General features: G+C 41.8%; 1 protein-coding gene across 1 annotated transcript in view; it reads left to right on the plus strand.

Moving 5' to 3' along the window:
* Positions 1-19,693, plus strand: part of ZPBP (zona pellucida binding protein) — a 59,050-nt gene that overhangs the window by 30,303 nt on the left and 9,054 nt on the right. Inside the window, exons 5-9 of the mRNA XM_059728593.1 lie at positions 2,752-2,901; positions 3,877-4,002; positions 5,818-6,036; positions 11,701-11,777; positions 16,528-16,705. Coding sequence (XP_059584576.1) covers positions 2,752-2,901; positions 3,877-4,002; positions 5,818-6,036; positions 11,701-11,777; positions 16,528-16,705 — 750 coding nt within the window. The remainder of the gene's footprint in view (positions 1-2,751; positions 2,902-3,876; positions 4,003-5,817; positions 6,037-11,700; positions 11,778-16,527; positions 16,706-19,693) is intronic.

A 19,693-nucleotide genomic window follows, 5' to 3' on the forward strand; every position in this document is an offset into this window, starting at 1 on the left:
AAATAGAGCATTCTCCAGAATATCCCAAAGTTAGTATTAGGACCAGCACTATTTAGTATTAGGTTGATAATTTGGGGAGGAAACTGGATAGCAAGTTTTTAATGCACTGATATTAACATTGTTAATTTTCTTTTGATTTTATTAGGAGGCTTTTTTGAGGCTGCACCTATATAGGGCATCTTGTCACTGAAATGTAACAGCCCTTCCTTTCTACAGCTTTGCTATAACTGCAGACCATCAGTTCTGTGCATCATCTTACTGCAGTTAGACTAATGGGAGGGGTTCAGAAAGGAGAATAAAAAATTATTGTAGTGCTGGTGGAACAGAGTTATACAATAAAATGACACAAAAGGGGGTTACATACCCTACAGATGTTTCACTAATACCCACTGTAATTCCAAAGACTTTTTTGTTTATGGTGTTCAAGTTAAACTTTTAAGGAGCTGACACATATTTAGGGCAGTGCCGAGTCAGACCCTGGAAAGTCCTGTGAATGAAAGAGGGATAATGCTTCACAGATTTTTAATGGCTGGGGCAATATGATCTACAAGGTGCTGCATTGTAAGCTCACCTAGAGACAGACCTAGCTCTTCCTCTTCAGCCCTTTTCACCTGGCTAATGAGTCTTGTGGCATTTTCATAGAGCATTTCTTGTAGTTCATGGGATCTTCTCTGCTTTCCTGCCTGATAAGGTCCTGTTGCAGGTCTGGTGTGGGTCTGGCATGCCCATAGTCCTGTATTTCCTTCTTGTACGTCTGTGAGGTATAGAAAAGAAACAATCTTTGTGGACTCCAGAGCACAAGCCTATCGATTGCTGCCAATCCTTACTTGGCAGAAAACTTGCTGTATTCTCTCTTCACTGTCTAGTGATATGAGGGCCAAGTTGAATCTGGACACCAAGAATGCAGTGTAGTGTAGCTTAGAGGGTGATAGATTGTCTTTTGAGGTGTTCAGTTTTGGTTGCCTTATGCAAAAGTTTTAGTGCAGCCTCAGGAGAGTGTCAGAAATGGCTAGATATGGCAGGGTTTAAAACGGTGAACAGTTGAAAAGGCTAGTATAATTTATCCTGAAAAAGACTTGTTAAGGATATAACTCAAGTTTTCTATATGTTCTTTATATTTTTTTTTTATCTTTCCCGGTTTTTTGCCTTTCCACAAGTGTGGAAGTTTTTCAAATTTAAGATAGGCAGTTGGGAATAAATTAACACAACATGTTTTATGCTGCCTATCTGTGCTGTAACTATTTAATTCAGTAGTAGTATATGGAATCTTTCTGATTCCTTTGCACTGTCAGCAGGCCTGTAACAAGCGGAGTTACAAGCCCAGGACAAACCCACCCAGAAGGAAGGGGCAGCATGCAGTTCCTAGAGGTGGGGAAGAATGCACAGGTTCAGAGAGCGGAGACTGGGGGAGAGAGGTTAGCGGCTCCAAGAACAGGGGCAGAGAGGGGCATTCTTACCCACACTGGGAATTTCTAAGCAGTTCTGGTGGAGTTGCTGCATCCAGGCATGCTCTGCTTAACCTGGCTGGCAGTGATTCTTAAAAGTAGTAGCTGGGGACTGTTTCAGAGTTACTGGCCTAGAACTAAGTGCTCTTAGGGCATGGACTTCATGGTAGTGGGTGCTGATTCAGGCAGCACTCCTAACTTGAGACCTGGGGCAGGTACCTCTTTCACCCAGCCCTAGTTACGCTACTGACTGCCAGAGCAACAGAGAACAGTTGGGCTGGGGATATATATGGCCCATAGTTCTTGTGCCTCTGCCTGTCTTATGCAAATTGTAGATCATGTATAAATTGCTGACCTTCTGTTTGCTGTACTTCAGAAGAACAAAGTTTATCTGTAACATTATAATAGATGTATATCAGAAGTGATCTATGATCTAATTAATCTGAATTATGTCATCCATTTCTCAGTTTTTTTTCTCAAAGACCCGCTGGTACAGAAAAACTGGATTCCATACCTTGCATGTCAAAAAGGCTCTGAGTTTTTATTTTGATATGAGTAAGATACTTGGTAAGACCACTAGACATTTTGTGCCTGCTGGCAATGGAGGTAGAAAGCACTTCTCCACACAGGTTTTATCAAAGTGGATTAGAATATGCCTTAAAACCTGTTATAACTTATTCTGGGCTTCTGGGGCTCACTCCACTGCCTCATGCCTTTGTAGTATTTCTGTCATGTAAATCTATCGGACTGCTGCCTGTCAGCACTGCCTCTTCACTGGCATTTGTATGTGAGGTTTATCTTGGGAAGGTGGTCTGGTAGTCTTTTACTGTCTGCTTCAGAGTTTGCTGCTGGTTAAGTTCCAGCAATATGCAGAGATAATTCTTAAAGAAAGAAAAGTTACTTCTTACTAGTAACTATAGCTGTTTTTTTTAATATATTGCCTCTGCATAATTAGACTTTCCACTCCTGCTGGGAGTCTGCTACAATTGGAAGCTACAAATTTCTAGAAAGAACATCACTGGTTGAAGTTGCAAAATACTTTTATACTTTTATAACTGAATGTTTGGTAGTGTATTAGGGGAGAGAGGGGGTTCTCAAAGCTCAGAAATATCAGGGCGTATATCCCCAAAATGATAAATGTCCAGGAACAGTGCAGTCACATACTACAGTTAACGAGTTACCTGTCTTTATTAAGGCTATAACAGTATGATTCTGTGCACATTAAACATTGTCATTCATATTTATCCATCTGATAGTCTCATGTTATAATGGAAACTAAACTTACTTTACTTGTTTTATTTACTAGAAAATAGCAGTGTGAAAATAACACCCACAGGAACCCTAATATTCAGACATTTCAAATACGACATGAGTGGAGTTTATACCTGTTCCATTGTATATAAACCAACTGCAGAGCAGAGTGAAAAAAACTACTTAATCAAATACGTGATTTATGGTAAGATGTCAGAACAGATCAGTGCATTTTTATGTTGTAAATGTTCTTTCTTTTTTTGTTTTTAAATGAATGTCAATATTTTGAAAACATATTAATTCATTAATTTAATTGGGAGTTAAAGGCATTTAGTGTCTTTTAATAAACTGTTTAATAAGAGTCAGCTATCAGGGAATTCATTGAATGTAATTTACAGAGTCATAGAAAAAGTTCTTGGTTTTTTGACTGAGAAATTTTAAGTATAGCTGTTTTATGAAAGGAGACACAAAACATAATTGGAAAATAGAAATCTGAAAAACTGGGTAGATGGACATCCTTAAACACCATGCAAAATAGTCTCATTTCATATTGAAATATCATAGAATCATAAATAAGTAGGGCTGGAAGGGACCTCCATAAGTTATTTAAACCCCTGCCTAATTTCCGTCATTAATTCAGGATTATCCTAAACCATCCTATACAAATCCCCCATCTAACCTCTTAGCAAAACTACAGTGAACCCTGACACAACACAAGACACAACACCCTAATCTGTCACAACTAAAGCAGGGGGATCCTGGTGGCCAAAGTTCTGTTGCTGTGAAGGTTGTTAATATATGCTTAAGAGATCCCAGGAAGAGGACTGTGCCCCCTGCTACAGAGAAGGCAAAATCCCCCACAGTCCTTACCAATCTGACCAAGGGGTAAAATTCTTTCCTGACCCCAGATATAACCATCTGTCTCACTCTGAGCAGAGGGGCAAGATCTGCTAGCCAGGAACCTCTGTGTTTAAGTCCCAGCTAGAACACTGGCGTACCCCTGTCAAAATTCCCAGCCTCGGCTGTAGCCAACACCCAGTACCTCTGAGAGAGGCTCAAAAAAACCACTTGATACCTGTAGCAGCAGGAAGGGGAGAAAATTTCCTCCTAACCCCGTGCAGCAACCAGCAAAGCTGAGAAGCTTGGGAAATACCCATAGTAAAATACTGGTATTTCTTAGGACAGAGGTTCCCAACATTTTTATACCATGGCCCAGCAAACCATGGCCCAGAAGTGACTGCGGCCCAGCAAACCGAGGCCCAACAGTCACAGCCAACCATGGCCAGAATTTGCGGCCGGAGGACAGGTAAGGATACCCTCATCCCTGGGTGGGGGGCAAACCCTGTGCTGCCGTGGGCCCTGCAGAATGAGCTGTGGCCTCTCTGCCCAGCTGTGGAAGACCACGGTTTGCCAGTCCACAGACATTTCCGGTCTGGCAGCTGGCTGTGCTGTGGACCAGCAGCCAATCTGCTGCAGCCTGGGGATTGCGAACCCCTGCCTTAGGAGATTCATTTTTACCTTGTGAAAGTCACATTAGTGCAATTTATGCTAATTTAAGACACTACATTTTGTGTTTACAATGATGTTAAACATAGCTTTTTATTTTGAATGGGTATTGTGTGATTATAACATATTAACAATTCTTTAAAAGATGCTAATCTGCTGTATTTTGCTGAATAAATTATGTTATATGCTATAGCAAATGCCTCTCTACTAAAATAAAAAATACTATAAATATAATTTTCTCTCTTGACTACCAGATCCCCTTTTTTTCTTTAGGGTCTGATTATACTTAAGCTCAACCTATGGCAAAACTCCTTTTATCTTCAGTGGGAGCTAGCTCTAACTTTACATTTCAGATATAAGCAAATGGAATTTAGGAACTTGAAATATAACAGACTAGACAGAGTTAATGTCTGTCATTAATTCAGTGAATTTGTCCAAGTCCCTCCAACCTAGAAAAGGTACTTCCAATTCTAGTAGTTTCCCAATTTGCTGAACACAACTTGAGAAGAGAAAACTTTTCTGAATCATAATTCTTCATAATCCAAAAATTGACAAAATTTCATCTTTCTCAACAACTCCACTTTTTAAATGTCATCCTTCAGTCCAACTGCAGCTTTCATCTTCTCCAAGAAGGTCTATCATTCATAGATTCATAGAAATCATGAAACAAAATGTGACTTCTATAAAATGTACAGGGGTTCCAGAATTCTACGGTCTGGGGAAATAAACAGAAGTTCAGCGTTCATTATGAGCAAGTGGCACAGGTTCTGTTGAGTCATCTAAATTGGGAACCAGTATACCATCAAGTATTTTGGATAATTTCATGTTTTCTTTTGTTTGTTTTAGCTGCCTTAGCTCTCTACTTTATCATTCTCTTCTTAATATGATCTCTTCTTTTTCCTTTTTCTCTTCTGGTCCTTCATTTTCTTTTGCTTTTTGATTCCCCATAACTTCTGTTAGCTCATTTATGCTTTTTTCCTTTAGTCAGCATATATTGTACCAAAAGAGAGACTTTCCTTATCTGTCCTGTATCAGCTGATTAGGAGGATGACCATAGACTCAGATGTAGAGCGAGATGCTGCTTAGCCACTGATCATTAACTGTAGTCTCTTGGATCCCATTTTGGGGAGAATTGATATGCTAGCCCTTTAAAACTCATTTGTCATCCTTAGGTAAAAGATTTGAAATATTGTTTTATAATTAATGTTAATGATGAATTATTGCATCTCATTGAAGTGGGTTTTCTGAAACTTACTGGGTTTCTTGCAAGAGGCAAGGATTTTTTGGGGTGATATCTTTTACTGGACCAGGTGCAAAGCTGAGATAGGTATGTGAAGAAAGCTTGTCTAACTAAGGCACATGTACATGTTTGTCTCTCTCTTGAAAGTGATACATAACTATATAAGGAAATGGTAAGGTAAATAATAAACATTTAAAAATATTCCATGTTGGTCTGACACGTGTCCTTAACATGAAACAATTCTGTGAGGGTGCAAATTGATTTATGAATGATGACTTGACATCTACAATTCATTTTCAAATAAAAATTCTGTACTTTTTTACTGACAAAATTGTTTAAGCATAAGACTCAGTAGCTTATTTTCTTTTCCTGCAGCTTATTCTGATCCCGACTATTACTACGAATTTACAGCCCGATATCACTCAGCGCCCTGCAATAGTATCTACAATGTTTCTTTTGAGAAAAAGTTGCTTCAAATACTAGCCAAACTAGTTGCTGAACTTTCTTGTGAGGTTACTTTAGTTCAGTCAGAGTGCCATCATGTTAAAATGCAGAAAGCAGGTCTGCAAAATGAAATCTTCTTTACTTTTAGAGGTAAAATTTATTTGTATTTCAAAGAATGTTTAGTTTTTTTCAGTTAGAAGATAAGTTTATTTTGTGATATATCTTCACTCATATATACTTTTAATTGTATAGAACTATCTAGATGGGAATTAAGTGACCAGACTATTTTATGTGGTAAATCCAGTATATTATAAAAATCCCAGACATCTGACTCCAAGTATATACTTTGTATTATCTCGCAGAAATGCTTTATGACTTTCTGTGGCTGTAGGTAGATATTTTTAATTGATGATGTTAGAGTGATACTGTGACCTTTGCTGCATGTCAGTGCAGAGAAGCAAGGCTTGTGAAGTTTCCTTATTCCTTTTTGCTCATCGTTCACATTGTGAGCGGCAGCGTAACAAATGGAGCAGCCTCTGCTGGTTGTTGTTTCCCTCTACGCAGTGCAGCAAAGGAATTAACTTGCATTAGGCGTGTAGCAGAGGGGTGAATATCTTTTCTGGGAACGAGGCAGGGAACTGTTGAGCATAGTCATTCTCTGCATCATATTTGTACTTCCTTTCCCCAATGCTACCTTCTCAAGGTTGTGACCAAACCATTTGATCTTCTAATAAATGGCATCTGCTACTTCATAATTTATTTTAAATTGAGTAGGGTATGAATTGAGTATGTGAATAAAAGGGCCCTGAAGCATATGTTGAGGTTGAAGAATTTTTTCTTGTGGAAAAAATTCTTTTGCTCAAATTTTGCTACGTTTTCTATAATTTCTTCTGATGTACTGTGTTTTTGTCAGGAAAAATATTCAAGGGTTTATACCAGAAACTATCACCAGGAGTTGAGAAAACAATATCTATTTCTGTTGTTGGTCCAGACTCTACACATGTGGCTAAGCAGGAATTTCTGTAGCTTAAAGTTTGAATCCTTAGCTTCTGCAGGATCACTGCATATCCAGAGCAGCTGTAGAGATGACATGGTGCCTCCAGTGGTCAGTTCTTTAAACGGCTGCTGCAGAAATGTTATGGGGTAACTGCCTCCAATCACTATCTATTCTTGTATCTTCCTTCATTTTGCCATCTGTCAGTATAATTCCACCTTAATATCCTTTAGACAATTACATACTAGAAAAAAAATAGATGGGAAATTTTGCTTAATTCCCCTCCAGGCAGTTGCCAAATCTCTTCAGACAACTTTTTCAGAAATCCTGACTCCCCCCGCCCCACAAGGAAGTATTAAGACAAACTGATAGTGCCTCTACCACAGACTTACCATGCTGAGAGCTTCATCCCTAAGCATGCCATATGGTATGTAGGACAGTCTGAGCAGCATCCCTTCTCAAATCACCACCTCATCTGAACCAAAACTGCATGATAGGCACTGGAAAAGAAGCCACCTTTCCCCAGGATAAGGTTCACAGTGAGAAGGCAAAGCAAGAACTCTACCATCCTATGACAATGATCAACGTGTGCCTTTTATTTTCATGTCCCAGTGAAGAAGTAAATTCCTCAGTCTCAGCAGATCATGTTATAGTAACAAAAATGAGTCATGAAAACTATAAAGGAATTCTCTATATTCTCAGACCTGTTGGCTACAAAAGAAAGCACAGAACATGTCCTGTTGTAAATTATGAATGGCAGAGGTTTAAGTTGTCTGACGTGAATTTTCTGCTATCCTGAGGTCCCAAGTTTCTTCATCTTTCTTTCAGTACCCACGCTGTAATTATCAGAATAGTAAAGCAAGCCAAAACACGTGTGTTGTTAATAACAGCCTCGGTTTGGCTGTGATACTGGGCATTTTCTGTCTCCTGGCTGTAGCATCAAGACTTCTTTTTTCACTACTTTGTTTCCTGAATTCACTCTCTCATCACCAGGACTAAATCATCCATCCATAAATGAAATTATTGAGTCATTTGACATGACTGCTGATTTGTTTTACAACCTGGATTTGAATGCTTCATTCACATGCAGCAAATTGTTTTTAGAGTGAGAAGCCCTCAAAAAGTAAATGTAATGCTTTGAGGTGGAAAAGGATTATCTTTCAGTCTCTCAGAAAGGTCGATTTTTTTTCAGTTCCTTATCTCCTGTTTATGAACTGTCACCTTCTTTGGACTCGGCATGTAACATTTACCAAATGGATACAATCAATTATTTGAGTTTGGCAGTTTGCTCCCTATGGCTGTGTCCAGATGAGCTCAGCCATTTGTTTCCCTGGGGACAAATTGCAGTGGCACACCTTGTCTCCAGGGAACGCCTGTGCCATGCGTGCTCTGGTACATGGCAGGTTACCCTGGGTGGGGCAGGGGAGGCTGGGGCCAGCAACTGTGCTGGCCCCAGAAGCCTTACCTGGGGTCCTGGGGACCTCAGGGATCTGCAGCCATGGTGCTCCTGCAGCTGGTAGCCTGGCTGGCAGCTGGAGCATGGCACCAGCTGGCCAGGCTCCGGTTTGGGGCTGCACACACTGCTGTCGTGTGTGCCACCCTGCTTTTTTTTATGGCATGTGGTTTTTTTGACCCCAGGATCTCCCAAGGTCAAACCCCTCCTCCCCCCCCACAAGGTAGCAGTGCAGCACATGCCTGCATGTGTTATGTGTGGTGCTGCAGATGGGTCTGCAGCACCACATACCGCATGTCCATGCTCGGCTGGACACGGCTTATGTGGGGTGTAGCTCTCTCTAAGATCTGCATAAAGAATGTTTTAAATTAAAATGTAAACCTTAGTTTTACCTAAACCAGTCAATTTGCATTTTTTCCCTTCTGAGTTGTACACATTGCTGAAGAAGTCCAGTTTACATAGAATAGATATCCTTAGGTATTTTCTAGCTATTTAAGCAGAAGTTAGGTTTTTTAAATTGTCTGAGATGAGATTGCTTCTGGATCAAAATGTCCATACCTGTTGTGAACTTCCAGGAGTTGCAGTACCCCACGGTCTTATATTTTACATCTTCCAAGAGGCTTTTAATATGTATTTCACAAATGTTTCCATTACAGAGATGTGTAAAGATGGTACAAAGAGTTCAGTTCACAGATTTACAGTTCTTCATTTGACAGCTTAATTTTGAAGAGGAATCCATTAATCTTGATTTAATTAATACTTTTCATTTCTCACCATACCAAACTGTTGCTGCTTGTTAATCTGCGAAGAATGGGATCAGTATAGATGGTAACTAAAGCTAAAACATCTGTCTAGCTTGAACTATGCTTCTTACCTTCCTTTACTCACTTCTAAGTTTCATAAGGACCCCTGAGAAAACAGAAAAAATAAGTAGTGGCTAGACCTGCAGAAATCATGAGCGTGAAAAGTCCTTTTACAAGAATGTAGATCCATACATGCAGTCATTTAAAAAAACGATGCTAACTGGGCCAATTCTTTTTGCTATATATACTGTAAGATTGCTTGTGAATTAAAAAGAACTGATTATTGGAAGCATTAGGGATTGTTGTTTTTGAAGGTAGGGGAGACAAATATTCCTTTTCAGAAGTAAGCTTTTGAAGTCCCTGCTTCAGCTTTTGTATAACCACACATTACAAGTATTGCTCCAAATATGACGTAATTTAAAATCTTTCTTCCATAAGCCACTGCTGTAGGCACATTGTTCTGAAAGTGGTTGCTTATCTGTACTGTAAGAAATAGAAGTCTAATATAATAAGAGCCTCTGTCTGTCTGTCTGTCCATAACACTCTGGGCCAACCACGCATGCACCGCCCAGAGGGCAAGTGGCGATTGGCTGGCCCGGACTGTTATGACAGGAGGAGGCGAGGCGGAAGACAGGAAGAGGCGAAGGCAGAAGTGGTTAGGGGCCAGGGAGCAGGCCAGGCAGTGGGGGATGCGGTGTGGCATGCTGCCTGCTGCAGGGCATGGCTGTGTGGTGCGCTGACTGCAGGGCGCTGCCTGCCGCGAGCCATGGCTGTGTGGCACCCCTCCCCACTGCCTTCCATTGCCTGCTGCCTGTTGTCGGGAGGTGTGATGCAGCATGCCCCCAGACCACAGCCAGCTGGGAGCGGAAGGCGGTGGGAAGGGAGAGGAGGGCAGTGGCTATGCGGTGTGGCCCCACCACAGCATGCCCTTCCCCACTGCGCCACGCCTCCAATCACCTGCCCTGCTCGCTGGCCCCTGACTGTTTCTGCCCAGGGAGGGGGAGCAGGGTGGAGGGGTGCTTGCATGCAGCCAGACACTGAGCTGGGGCAGCATGGGGTGGTGGCTACGGCCGCTGCATGCAAGCTTCCCCTCACTTCCTGGGAGGCAGTGTGGAGTGGAGCAGGAGGAGGTGGGGGAGGCACACAGGGCCAGACGAGGGAGGATCTGGGGAGGAGGGCATGTGTCCCCCCGCATGGATCCCCTGCGCCAAGCCCCTGGATGAGCTGCTGGGCTTTGATTGCCCCACAGCCCAGCCCAGCTGGGGCCCCAAAGGCGGGGGCAGAGAGGGGCCTGGATGCGGGCCTGTGTCCTTGCCCGCCCATCATTCTTGATGGGCAGTTTGCTGGTACTTAGATATTTGCCATGTTTCAAAGTTAACAGGTTTCTTAGTGATCAGAAGCAAAAATAAATATTACCACCAACCAAACAGGGCTTTTTTTGGAAATGGATATCTCAAATAGTTTTAAGCATACTTGACAATATGCACATCACAGTAGATCACACGCACGCACAGTAAATCAGAAGCAGCTAATTCTGATGATTTAATGATTCCTTTGAAGTATTATTACAAGTCACATATCTGAACATAAAGTAATTCCTGTATAGTGTTTTTTTTCAGGGACAACCAGAAATTTCATTTTTATAAATTGGAAAAAAATCTTTAGGGCCAGGGACAAACATTCAAAAAGCCTGAGCCTGAATTGATTCAATCTTTGCAGGTTAGTTTAACCTGACTAGGTTAAATCAGTTTGTAACCAGACAGACATCCCAGAAATGCAGGCACATGCCTGCAGTGGCTCAGGCGAGAAGCTGGGGAACGCTAGAGCAGCTCTCCCTTCCTTTGCACAGAGCTGTGTTGAGGGGGGCATGGCCAGGCCCCACAGGACACTATGATTAGGGAGGGGTGCCCCTGCCCCCTGAGCAGCCCAGCAGGGAATGATTACTACCTGTAACTTCATGTTTATCAGCATATTAAGAAAACAACAGAGGGACATTACCAGCAAACTGTTGATTCTGCCTTTGTCTTGTGTGCCGCAGCTTGGACAAAGGATATGGTCTGTTAGGTAATGCTGAGAGCTATCTGTGAGGGACAGGGACTGCCAGCTTAGCAGAGAGTGGGGAGGGAAGGTGGGGAGCAGAAGCCAGGCAAATGCCTGCAGAGACTGCTGGAGCTGCAGCCAGGGAGCAGAGGGGAGGGGCCAGCCCTGCTGTGGAGCAGAGAGCCCCCCACACAGCCTAGAGAGCATGCTGGGATGCTGGGGGAGCCTGATTTAATTTAAACCAGCAAGGGGTCTGGGACAGACATTGCATAAACCGGTTTGAGCCAAATCAGTTAAGTCTGATACTACATTCAACCAGGTTTATCTCAAGCTGGTTTCAGCCATTTTCAAACTGGTTTATGTGCACTGAACATCTGTTCTGTCACAGGTTTAAACCAGTTTCTGATCACTTAAACTGGTTTATGTGTAATGTCTGTCCCTAGCCTAGAAGTTAATGTTTCTGGGATATTTTATGTTGATTTTGTTGTCTTTATTCTGCTAAATAAAACCATGTTTTGTTACAGTTTCTTCCTTCGAAGAAAACAAACCAAAGAATCGCTGTCAAAAAAACACTTGTGATAAAACTAAAAGATTAAACAAGGTACTGTAAATAAGGCAAAAAAAAAAGTAAAAATTATTCATTTATTTTTTTCTTTTACAAATAACTTGTTCTAAATAATGAATATACTTACACAAAACATGTTAATGTATGTACAGCTAGGGCTAGGCATGATATTTTATCATCTGCTAAAATTCTTTTATTTAATTTGGCCAAGTGGAGAGGAAAGAATCATACCATAGGTCTGTTTTGAGACCTTTAGGCATCTGTACATATGCTCTGTGGTGCTTGGTAGCTGCTCTAATTAAAATGCCCACAGCACCTCGTATATTTAGCATCTTGCATTTCAAATTGGCAGTGGGGGCACTTTAACTAAAGCTTTTTAACCAACAGGCTTTGGTTAAAGTGCCCCCCCCCCCCCCCCCCCCCGGTATTTTGAAATGCAGGGATGCTGAATACATGAGACACTGCAACATGTTGGTGTGTTCTGATTAGAACACTTCAGCAGACTCAATTAATCGTTCTAATAAGAATGCATCAGGGTACATGTAAAAGTGCTCTTTGATTTCAGGTGATGAGACAAATTACACAAGTAAATTATTGAGCTTAAAAAGCAACAAAACAGTCAAAAGAATTTTGATTATGAAGTGCTTTATTAACCTATTATTTTTAAATAAGGCATGTTTTTCCATCACTCAAAAATGACCATGATGCTGATGCATGGTTTACTATGAAGTTAAAAAGTCCTAGTGAGACTAAAAAGATTAAATATGCTTTATTTGATTTTAATGTCTCATTTAGATAAAGGACATAAGAGACTGTAATAGTTTTAGAACAATATAACATTGAACTATTTTTCAGAAATATTTTTTGGTTTTTGGTGAAATTGATCTTGAAGACAAGCACTTTATTAAGATTGAGTCATTGACTTTAAGTTAAAGGAACATTATGAAAAATATATGAGAAAAATATGTTGATGTACTTTTTCCCATTATAACATGCAAAGTTTTTTGCTGTTTGCATAAGAATTTCAAGTTCCTCTATTTTTCGTGAAAGATTTTGGGGATTGCTAGAGAGCTGGTAGGATTATCAACATCAGAGAAACCAAACAAATGAAACAGGATTGAGACTATTTAATCATTCAGATTGTTTAATGCCCTTTGAGCAATGAAGCTATACCAATTTTTACTGGATGAGTGTCTCCAATTCCTCTCTCCCCCACTGCCTACTCCCCCCTTTTAGACTTTTGTTCAAACCAAATGCCCAAGAAATACTTGGGGAAAAGATATGTATTTGCTAGGAGGACACATTCTAAAAATGTCTTACTTTTCTGTTCTGTTTCCCTTTTTTATTATTGTGCATCCAGGAGTTGAATCTTCCATTCAGATGAGAAGGGTGTATTTTTAGATAGTATTTCTGGAGATACTCAGCCCATCTTAGAGTTTCAGGAAGAGAGTTGAAAGTAAATGGGGAAAACAGAAATCTGAAAAATCACTGTATTTTGAAATAGCATAACTTTTCTTATTTTCAGATCTCTGGCACTTATCTTTTAACTATACTTCAAAGCATTAAACCCAATATGTAGGGGTCTGCCTATATCGCGGGGGAACTTACCAATTTTTGCAGGTTGATCACAGCATTAAGTTCTAATTCTGCAGTCATTTCCTGGCAGCCCTGCCCCTCTGCACTGATTGGAGGAGAGATGAGGGGGCAGTTGCCATCTTTGTTGCTGGCTACCCTTCATGCAGCCCTGCCACTCTGGGCTGATTGGTGGGGAGGAGGGATGAGAAGGCAGCCACCATCTTGTCTGCTGCCATTTGTGCCATCCCTCCAGCCTCTGCCTTCCCCTCCTGGCGGCGAAGACCGCTGACTCCCACTGGGGAGCCAGCATTTTATATTTAATGTCTTTTTTGTTGTTGGTTTTGCAGATTTTGCAGACAATCCTGGATTTCATGGTTTCTGCGAAATCTGCAAAACTGTGAATTAAGTAGGTCCCTTCCAGTACGGAATTTCACATTTGGTTGGTGGAGCTTCAGTTATGCAGTCATGAACTCATTTTCTTCTGTGTACTCTAAGACACGAAGCATGTCTGTTCCTCTTCTAACATCTCCTGCCATAGTTCCGAGAAATTAAATTCAAGCACTGTAGTTTGGATCTGGGATAAAGTCAGAGTGCATGTCAGATTTTACCTCAGAGGGCAAGCAGACCTGGATCCAAGCTCTCTGCTTCCTAGGGAGACAATCTCTGAACGTGAGACTGATGCTTCCCTACAGCATGCTGTCCTGCTCCCATCTCTGGCAGCAAGGTCCAGATATGCGCAGCAGAATCTTCCTCCTCCCCTCTCATTAATCTACAACAATTGTGATGGATGCCTTCTCTCTGTTAGACTAGGAAGCACATGTCACTGACTTGCAGACACAGGACTCTCTGGAAGCGGGATGTGACAAACCTCTGCATCAGATTGTTGTAGCTGATAGTGGAACAGAGAGCTTACAGGTTCCTCCTCTTTTGCAGACAAAGGTGTTATATCAATCTTGATTGTTAATACCACCACCAAATTTTTTCTCAAAGTGGTGAGAAACTGTGCAGGGAAGCAATTCCCCTGCCACACTGGTGCATCTGCCATTAAATGTGCCTCTGCAGTGCACCTTTGTGACTGAGGAAAATAAGAAATGCTGATCATATTGATCAAGGTCTCAGTTATGGCTTTCTGTCAGACATTCTGATTCCATGGTCAGAAAGTCTCTTATGTGCATTCCCAGCATGCCTCTGATTTTTGCAGGTGCTTTACAGGGTGAAACAGGACTTGGTCTGCATGGTCCAACTGGCCCCCATGTGCCTCAGTTTAGTTCTAATACCTTCTGCCTAGTGTCCATGAGGGGACCAGTGTCTTTGTTTTTGGTCCTGAACTGGCTTATCCAGGACCAAAGGGACCTGGCCCCTGAACCAGCCGACCCAAGCACAGCACTATACCCAGATCTGTACTCCCATCATCTCAAAGTCTGGCTACTGGATGGCTCTTGCAGGTATAGCAAGAACATTCTGCTGAAGTTAAACACATATGTATGCAGCAGGAAGGATCAATTAGACATATATACCTGGTGATGTAGATCAGATTTTCTAGCTGATAGGCAACTGAAAAATCTCTTTTTGTACCTGCCCTTTTTGTACCTTTCTATAAAATAAAGCAGTTGAAAATCTTTGAGCTTCTGCATGCATTGAGAATCCTTCAGCCTCTTACAGCTTCTCTGCATATAGATTGCTGCTGTGCCAGCCTAGAAGAACAAAAAAGCACCTAAGAGCCACAGACAATTGACTGGAGAAATTAATAATTATGTCTTCATAAGAGGACTTGAACTATTCATAGTAAATAAAGCATAGAATTACATATTGAACAATTCATATTGACCAAACAAAATACTGAATAGTTGCTAATTAAGCATCATTCATTCTATGCAGCGAATAAAGTAGAGGTATTTGGAAAAAAAGATTTATTTACATATTTAAAAACAGGCCTAATTCATACACGCATTCAAATTCAAGTTATAAAAGCTACCTTCAGTTGGTATTAGCCAACTAACGAGCACTCAACTTTGAAATCTTTATTCCCCAATGTCCATATTGTTTTGGTGCACAATTATTCTATCTATATAAATGAGTTTATTAAACCCATTTCAAAACTAATTTATTACAGTGCTTCTCTTCTCACACAGAGGCCAGGTAGGGTGAAGGGAAGGAGCAAGTTCTACCTCTGCACAGGAGCCAGGCAGGGAAATGGGAGCACTTACCTCCTTGCCCAGGGTCCAGGTGGGGAGAAGTGAGCACTTACCTTCTTGCATAGGGGCTGAGCAGGGACAAGGGATCATCCCTCCTCTTACCCAGTGGTATCCTTAAAAGGATCTCACAGCACCCCAATTGATCTCTGAAAAGGAAAAATTATCATGCAATTATTATAGCTGTGATGTTTTCAAAAAATGTTAATTCATATTACCGTAAGTACCCAAATCCAAGACAACTTCATATTTAAGAAAGCTCCCCAATAATTAGATTCTTTACATGGAAAATATATACATTTATTACAATTTTCTCTGTATAGAATCTAATTATTTCTCTGTGCAGCGCTGCAGCAGGGAAAACAGTGGCAGGGAAGCAGGTGGCAGGGGAGTTGAAAAGCCTGACCCTTGCCTCTTGCCCCCTGCCACCTCACTGCCTACACATTCCTCTTTTCTCCTTGCCCCCAACGCCAGTGCTGCCTGGTACCTCCACTCCTGCACCCTCCCCTCCCCTTTATGCCCTGTGCCAGAGCAACTGTGTGCTCCATGCCCCAGGCTGCAGCCAGACCTGAAGCTGCAACTGAGAATAAGTGGTAGGGCAAAGCTGACAGAAGAGGCAAGTTGGGGGAGCAGAGGCTGTGTGTGTGTAGGGGGGGGGGCTGGGCTGTGCCTCTGACCCCAAGCCCAAGTTGGGGCTGGAATAACAGCAGCTGTCTGCTCCTACCTTTCATTCAAATACAAGAAGAAAGGCTTTTTCCCCCACATTGAATGGAGGAAAACTTTGTTTTGAATTTAAATAGAGTTATGCCATTTTATATTTAACACTAAATACATGAATGTTAGACTGGCTAGCTAGCTATAGTCCATTAGAAAGCAATAATCAATAACAGTAATAACCCATCTCTTAAATCCTGTATGTTATAACCCATGCCTCTCGAATGATACAAAGAGATCAAAAACAGCTTGCTTTAATTTTTTGAATGGTTGATTTTAGAAAATATCTGTTTTTTTAAATTTAGGCAAAAGATCTTATAGAGAAATTTTTTAAAGAACAAGTGGAAGTGCTGGGAAAACGTGCTAATCCATTGCCTGAAATATACTACATTGAAGGCACTCTACACATTGTATGGGTTAATCACTGCCGCCCAGGATTTGGAATGAACTCTCTGATACATCTAGATTGTCCTGATTGTTGTGGTATGTAGTGAATTTACAAATCATACAGATTGCTCAGCAACTCAAGATTACTTTTATTTAATTGAGCCTCATGCATAATTGAATGTTAACAGAATAGTTAATTGTATCACTTTGCCCTGGGAACCTGTTATGTTTTTCCAGGTAACCAAAGTTGAACTGGGTTGGTTTTTTTGGTAGCTTTGTAAGAAGCATCTTTGTGTTCTCAAGAATAAAATTTGTCATTTAAGATGTGATCCAAATTAAAGTAATTGGGATTTGAGTTAGGCCCTTAGATGGCACTCTTTATTTTGAGTTAGCACAGAAGCTGTGATCCAGCAAAGGGTTAAGACTTCACTGTGCTGCTGGAGGCAGTGGCATAATAGAGTTGGTACCCAGGGCAAATTCTGTCGGAGAGTAAGGGCAGGGGTGTGTTGGCATGTGATTCCAAGAGCAAGGGCGCGGGAGGTGCACCAGCCTTACCTATGCTGGCATTCCTATGCAGTCCTGGCTGAGCTGCTGCTACCACCATGCTTGCTCTGCCCACGTTGGCTGTTGCTCTTACAACAGCGGCAGCCAGGAGCGGTTTTGGAGGGACTTCACGGCAGTTGGGGGCAATTCCAGTGCTCCTACTAACTTGATGCCTGGGGCAGATGTCCCTCCTGCCCACCTTTAGTTACACTACTGGTTGGAGGTGCCGCCTCAGATGAGACAAATGAAATGGGTCTGATTTTTTTATATTAAGAATATAGACTGTCTGATTTTTTATATTAAAATGCACCTTTATAAATGCAGAAATACTAATGTTATGTCCCAGTCTGATTACAAGTTAGTAATTACATATGGCTTAGTGGAATTTCTACTTCAGTTGAATTATTTCACACACATTTCACTGTTTCAAATAGCATGTAGTGTCACTAAGCACTTCAGAGTTGCCTACTTCACCCCACTGGTAGCTGAAATGTAAGTTGTGGAGGAAATGATTTTGATGTATGGCTTGCATATTGCATGTTAAATTTATGAAGCACTTTGTGATGCTTCAGAATGTAAGGCATTGTAGAAACAGAATATCTTTATCACTATCTTTATCACTAGTATTGATCATTAGTTGGGCATGGTCCTGCTTTAAACAGAGACCTGGACTAGATGACCTCCTGAGGTCCCTTCCAACCCTAATTTTCTGTGATTACAGTGAGGTTTTCTGGGGAAACTGATGTTTTATGAAGTCCATGTGTAAAGGCCATTGGAAGAAGACAGCAAAAATAGTGCAAAAATTGAAGAAATATTTATGGGGATTATTTAAAAACTATACAAGAGAAATTAGGAGAAAAATACAGGCTGGAAAACTCAAATGCAGAAACCCCCACATGCCTTCTAGCATAGAGGGTGAATGTATATTGTGACAGGGTGACTGAAACACCTTGTCACGGGAACAATGACTTACCCGGAGAGGCAGGGAAAATCATGGCAAGCCCGGGTGGGAGAAATGCTGCACTCTGAGCAATTAAAGGTACCAGCTGGGGCCGCAGCAGGTCAAAGGCTGCTGTGGCAAACCCAGCTGCTAGGGGCTTGAGCCCGGGAAAAGGAGAATGACGTGGACAAAAGGAGAAAAAAACCCTGTTAGAGGAGGAGAGAGAAAACAGCTGGGTCAGGCAAGAAGCAAATGGGAGGCTGCCATGGCAGACCCAGCTGGGGAAGAGGGAAATTTAAGGGATGCTGAGAAGGCATTCTGGGGGCAGCAGGAGAAAAGAAAAGAAAAGAAGAGAAGAGAGAGAATGCAGGGGAGACTGGAATACAGGACCGACCCGGAGCTCAAAGGAAAACCCCTATTCCTCAATTTACCTGGAGGGATCCAGCGAAGAGGCTGCTCAGCAGGGGAGAGGCAATGCAGGAACGGAGGAAACTGCTTAGCTGGTGAGTCCTGCCCTGGGATGTGGAGTTAACCACTGTGGAAACCTTGAAGAAAGCAAAGACACCAATGAGATTACTCCCCAAGAGAGAGTGAGTCCGTCCTGACCCTGAACGTAAGGGTAGGACTGGAAGCAAGGGTGGCTGGCTTGGGCCCTGTGCAGGGAAGAATGGAGCAAGCAACTTAAAGAGGAGGGAGATTCCTGTCAGTGGTACTTAAGACCAAGACTGGAGTACCAACATCAGAGGCCAGTACCAACGTGCCTGGAATATCTGGAGTGGTTAGGGCAGGGTATGGGGATGGTGGAGCCCTGTGAAGACCAGCCAATGCCATGAGTCCCTAACTAATGCTTTGTTTCCCCAGTGGTGTTTCAGCATCTATCTCCTGTAACGTCAAAGGGTGGCAGGGATTTTTTGAAAGATGAAACACTACCATTTATAGGGAGATGACTCGGTTCCAGGCGACACGGCACGCCAGTGACCTCCTACATATACAAAAACTACTGGCAAGATACAAATAGAATATGAACAAGAAAGGAGCTATTCTGGAATATACTGGCATGGAAAGAGTTGGACAAATCCTTTTCACTTTTCTTATGCAAGTCATGGATTTGACAGTGAAATTACTTACACAAGTGAAGTGACCAAAATTTGGATTATTGTTTTTAAAAGCTACTTCTGACTCCCTGGAAAGAGAGTTCATTTTTTATAATTGTGATAAAAGTCAAATGATCTCAACTCAGCATTGTGGCTGCTAACTTACTAAAGTGTTAGAATATAGAAGCATGAAGAGGAACAGAAGATAGCCAAGTAAGTCTTTTTCAATAGATGAAGTTTTCTGCAGAGCTGGAAATTGGGGCTCCCTGTACATGAGCACGGAGGCTGCTCCGGCGCACTATAATTACAACGCATTGGAGTAGGTCTGATTAATTGAGATGCCTCTGCATCTCGTGTATCAGCATCCCCACACTACAAACTAGTGGCAGAGGCATTTGAATTAAAACTGGTCAAATGAACTTTAGTTCAAGTGTCCCTGCTGCCATTTTGAAGCGTGGGGATGCTGATACACGAGATGCTGTGATGCTTTCTTGGAGCCACTTTAAT

This window comes from Alligator mississippiensis, chromosome 5 (genome assembly GCF_030867095.1).
Source record: "Alligator mississippiensis isolate rAllMis1 chromosome 5, rAllMis1, whole genome shotgun sequence".
Taxonomy (NCBI): domain Eukaryota; kingdom Metazoa; phylum Chordata; order Crocodylia; family Alligatoridae; genus Alligator; species Alligator mississippiensis.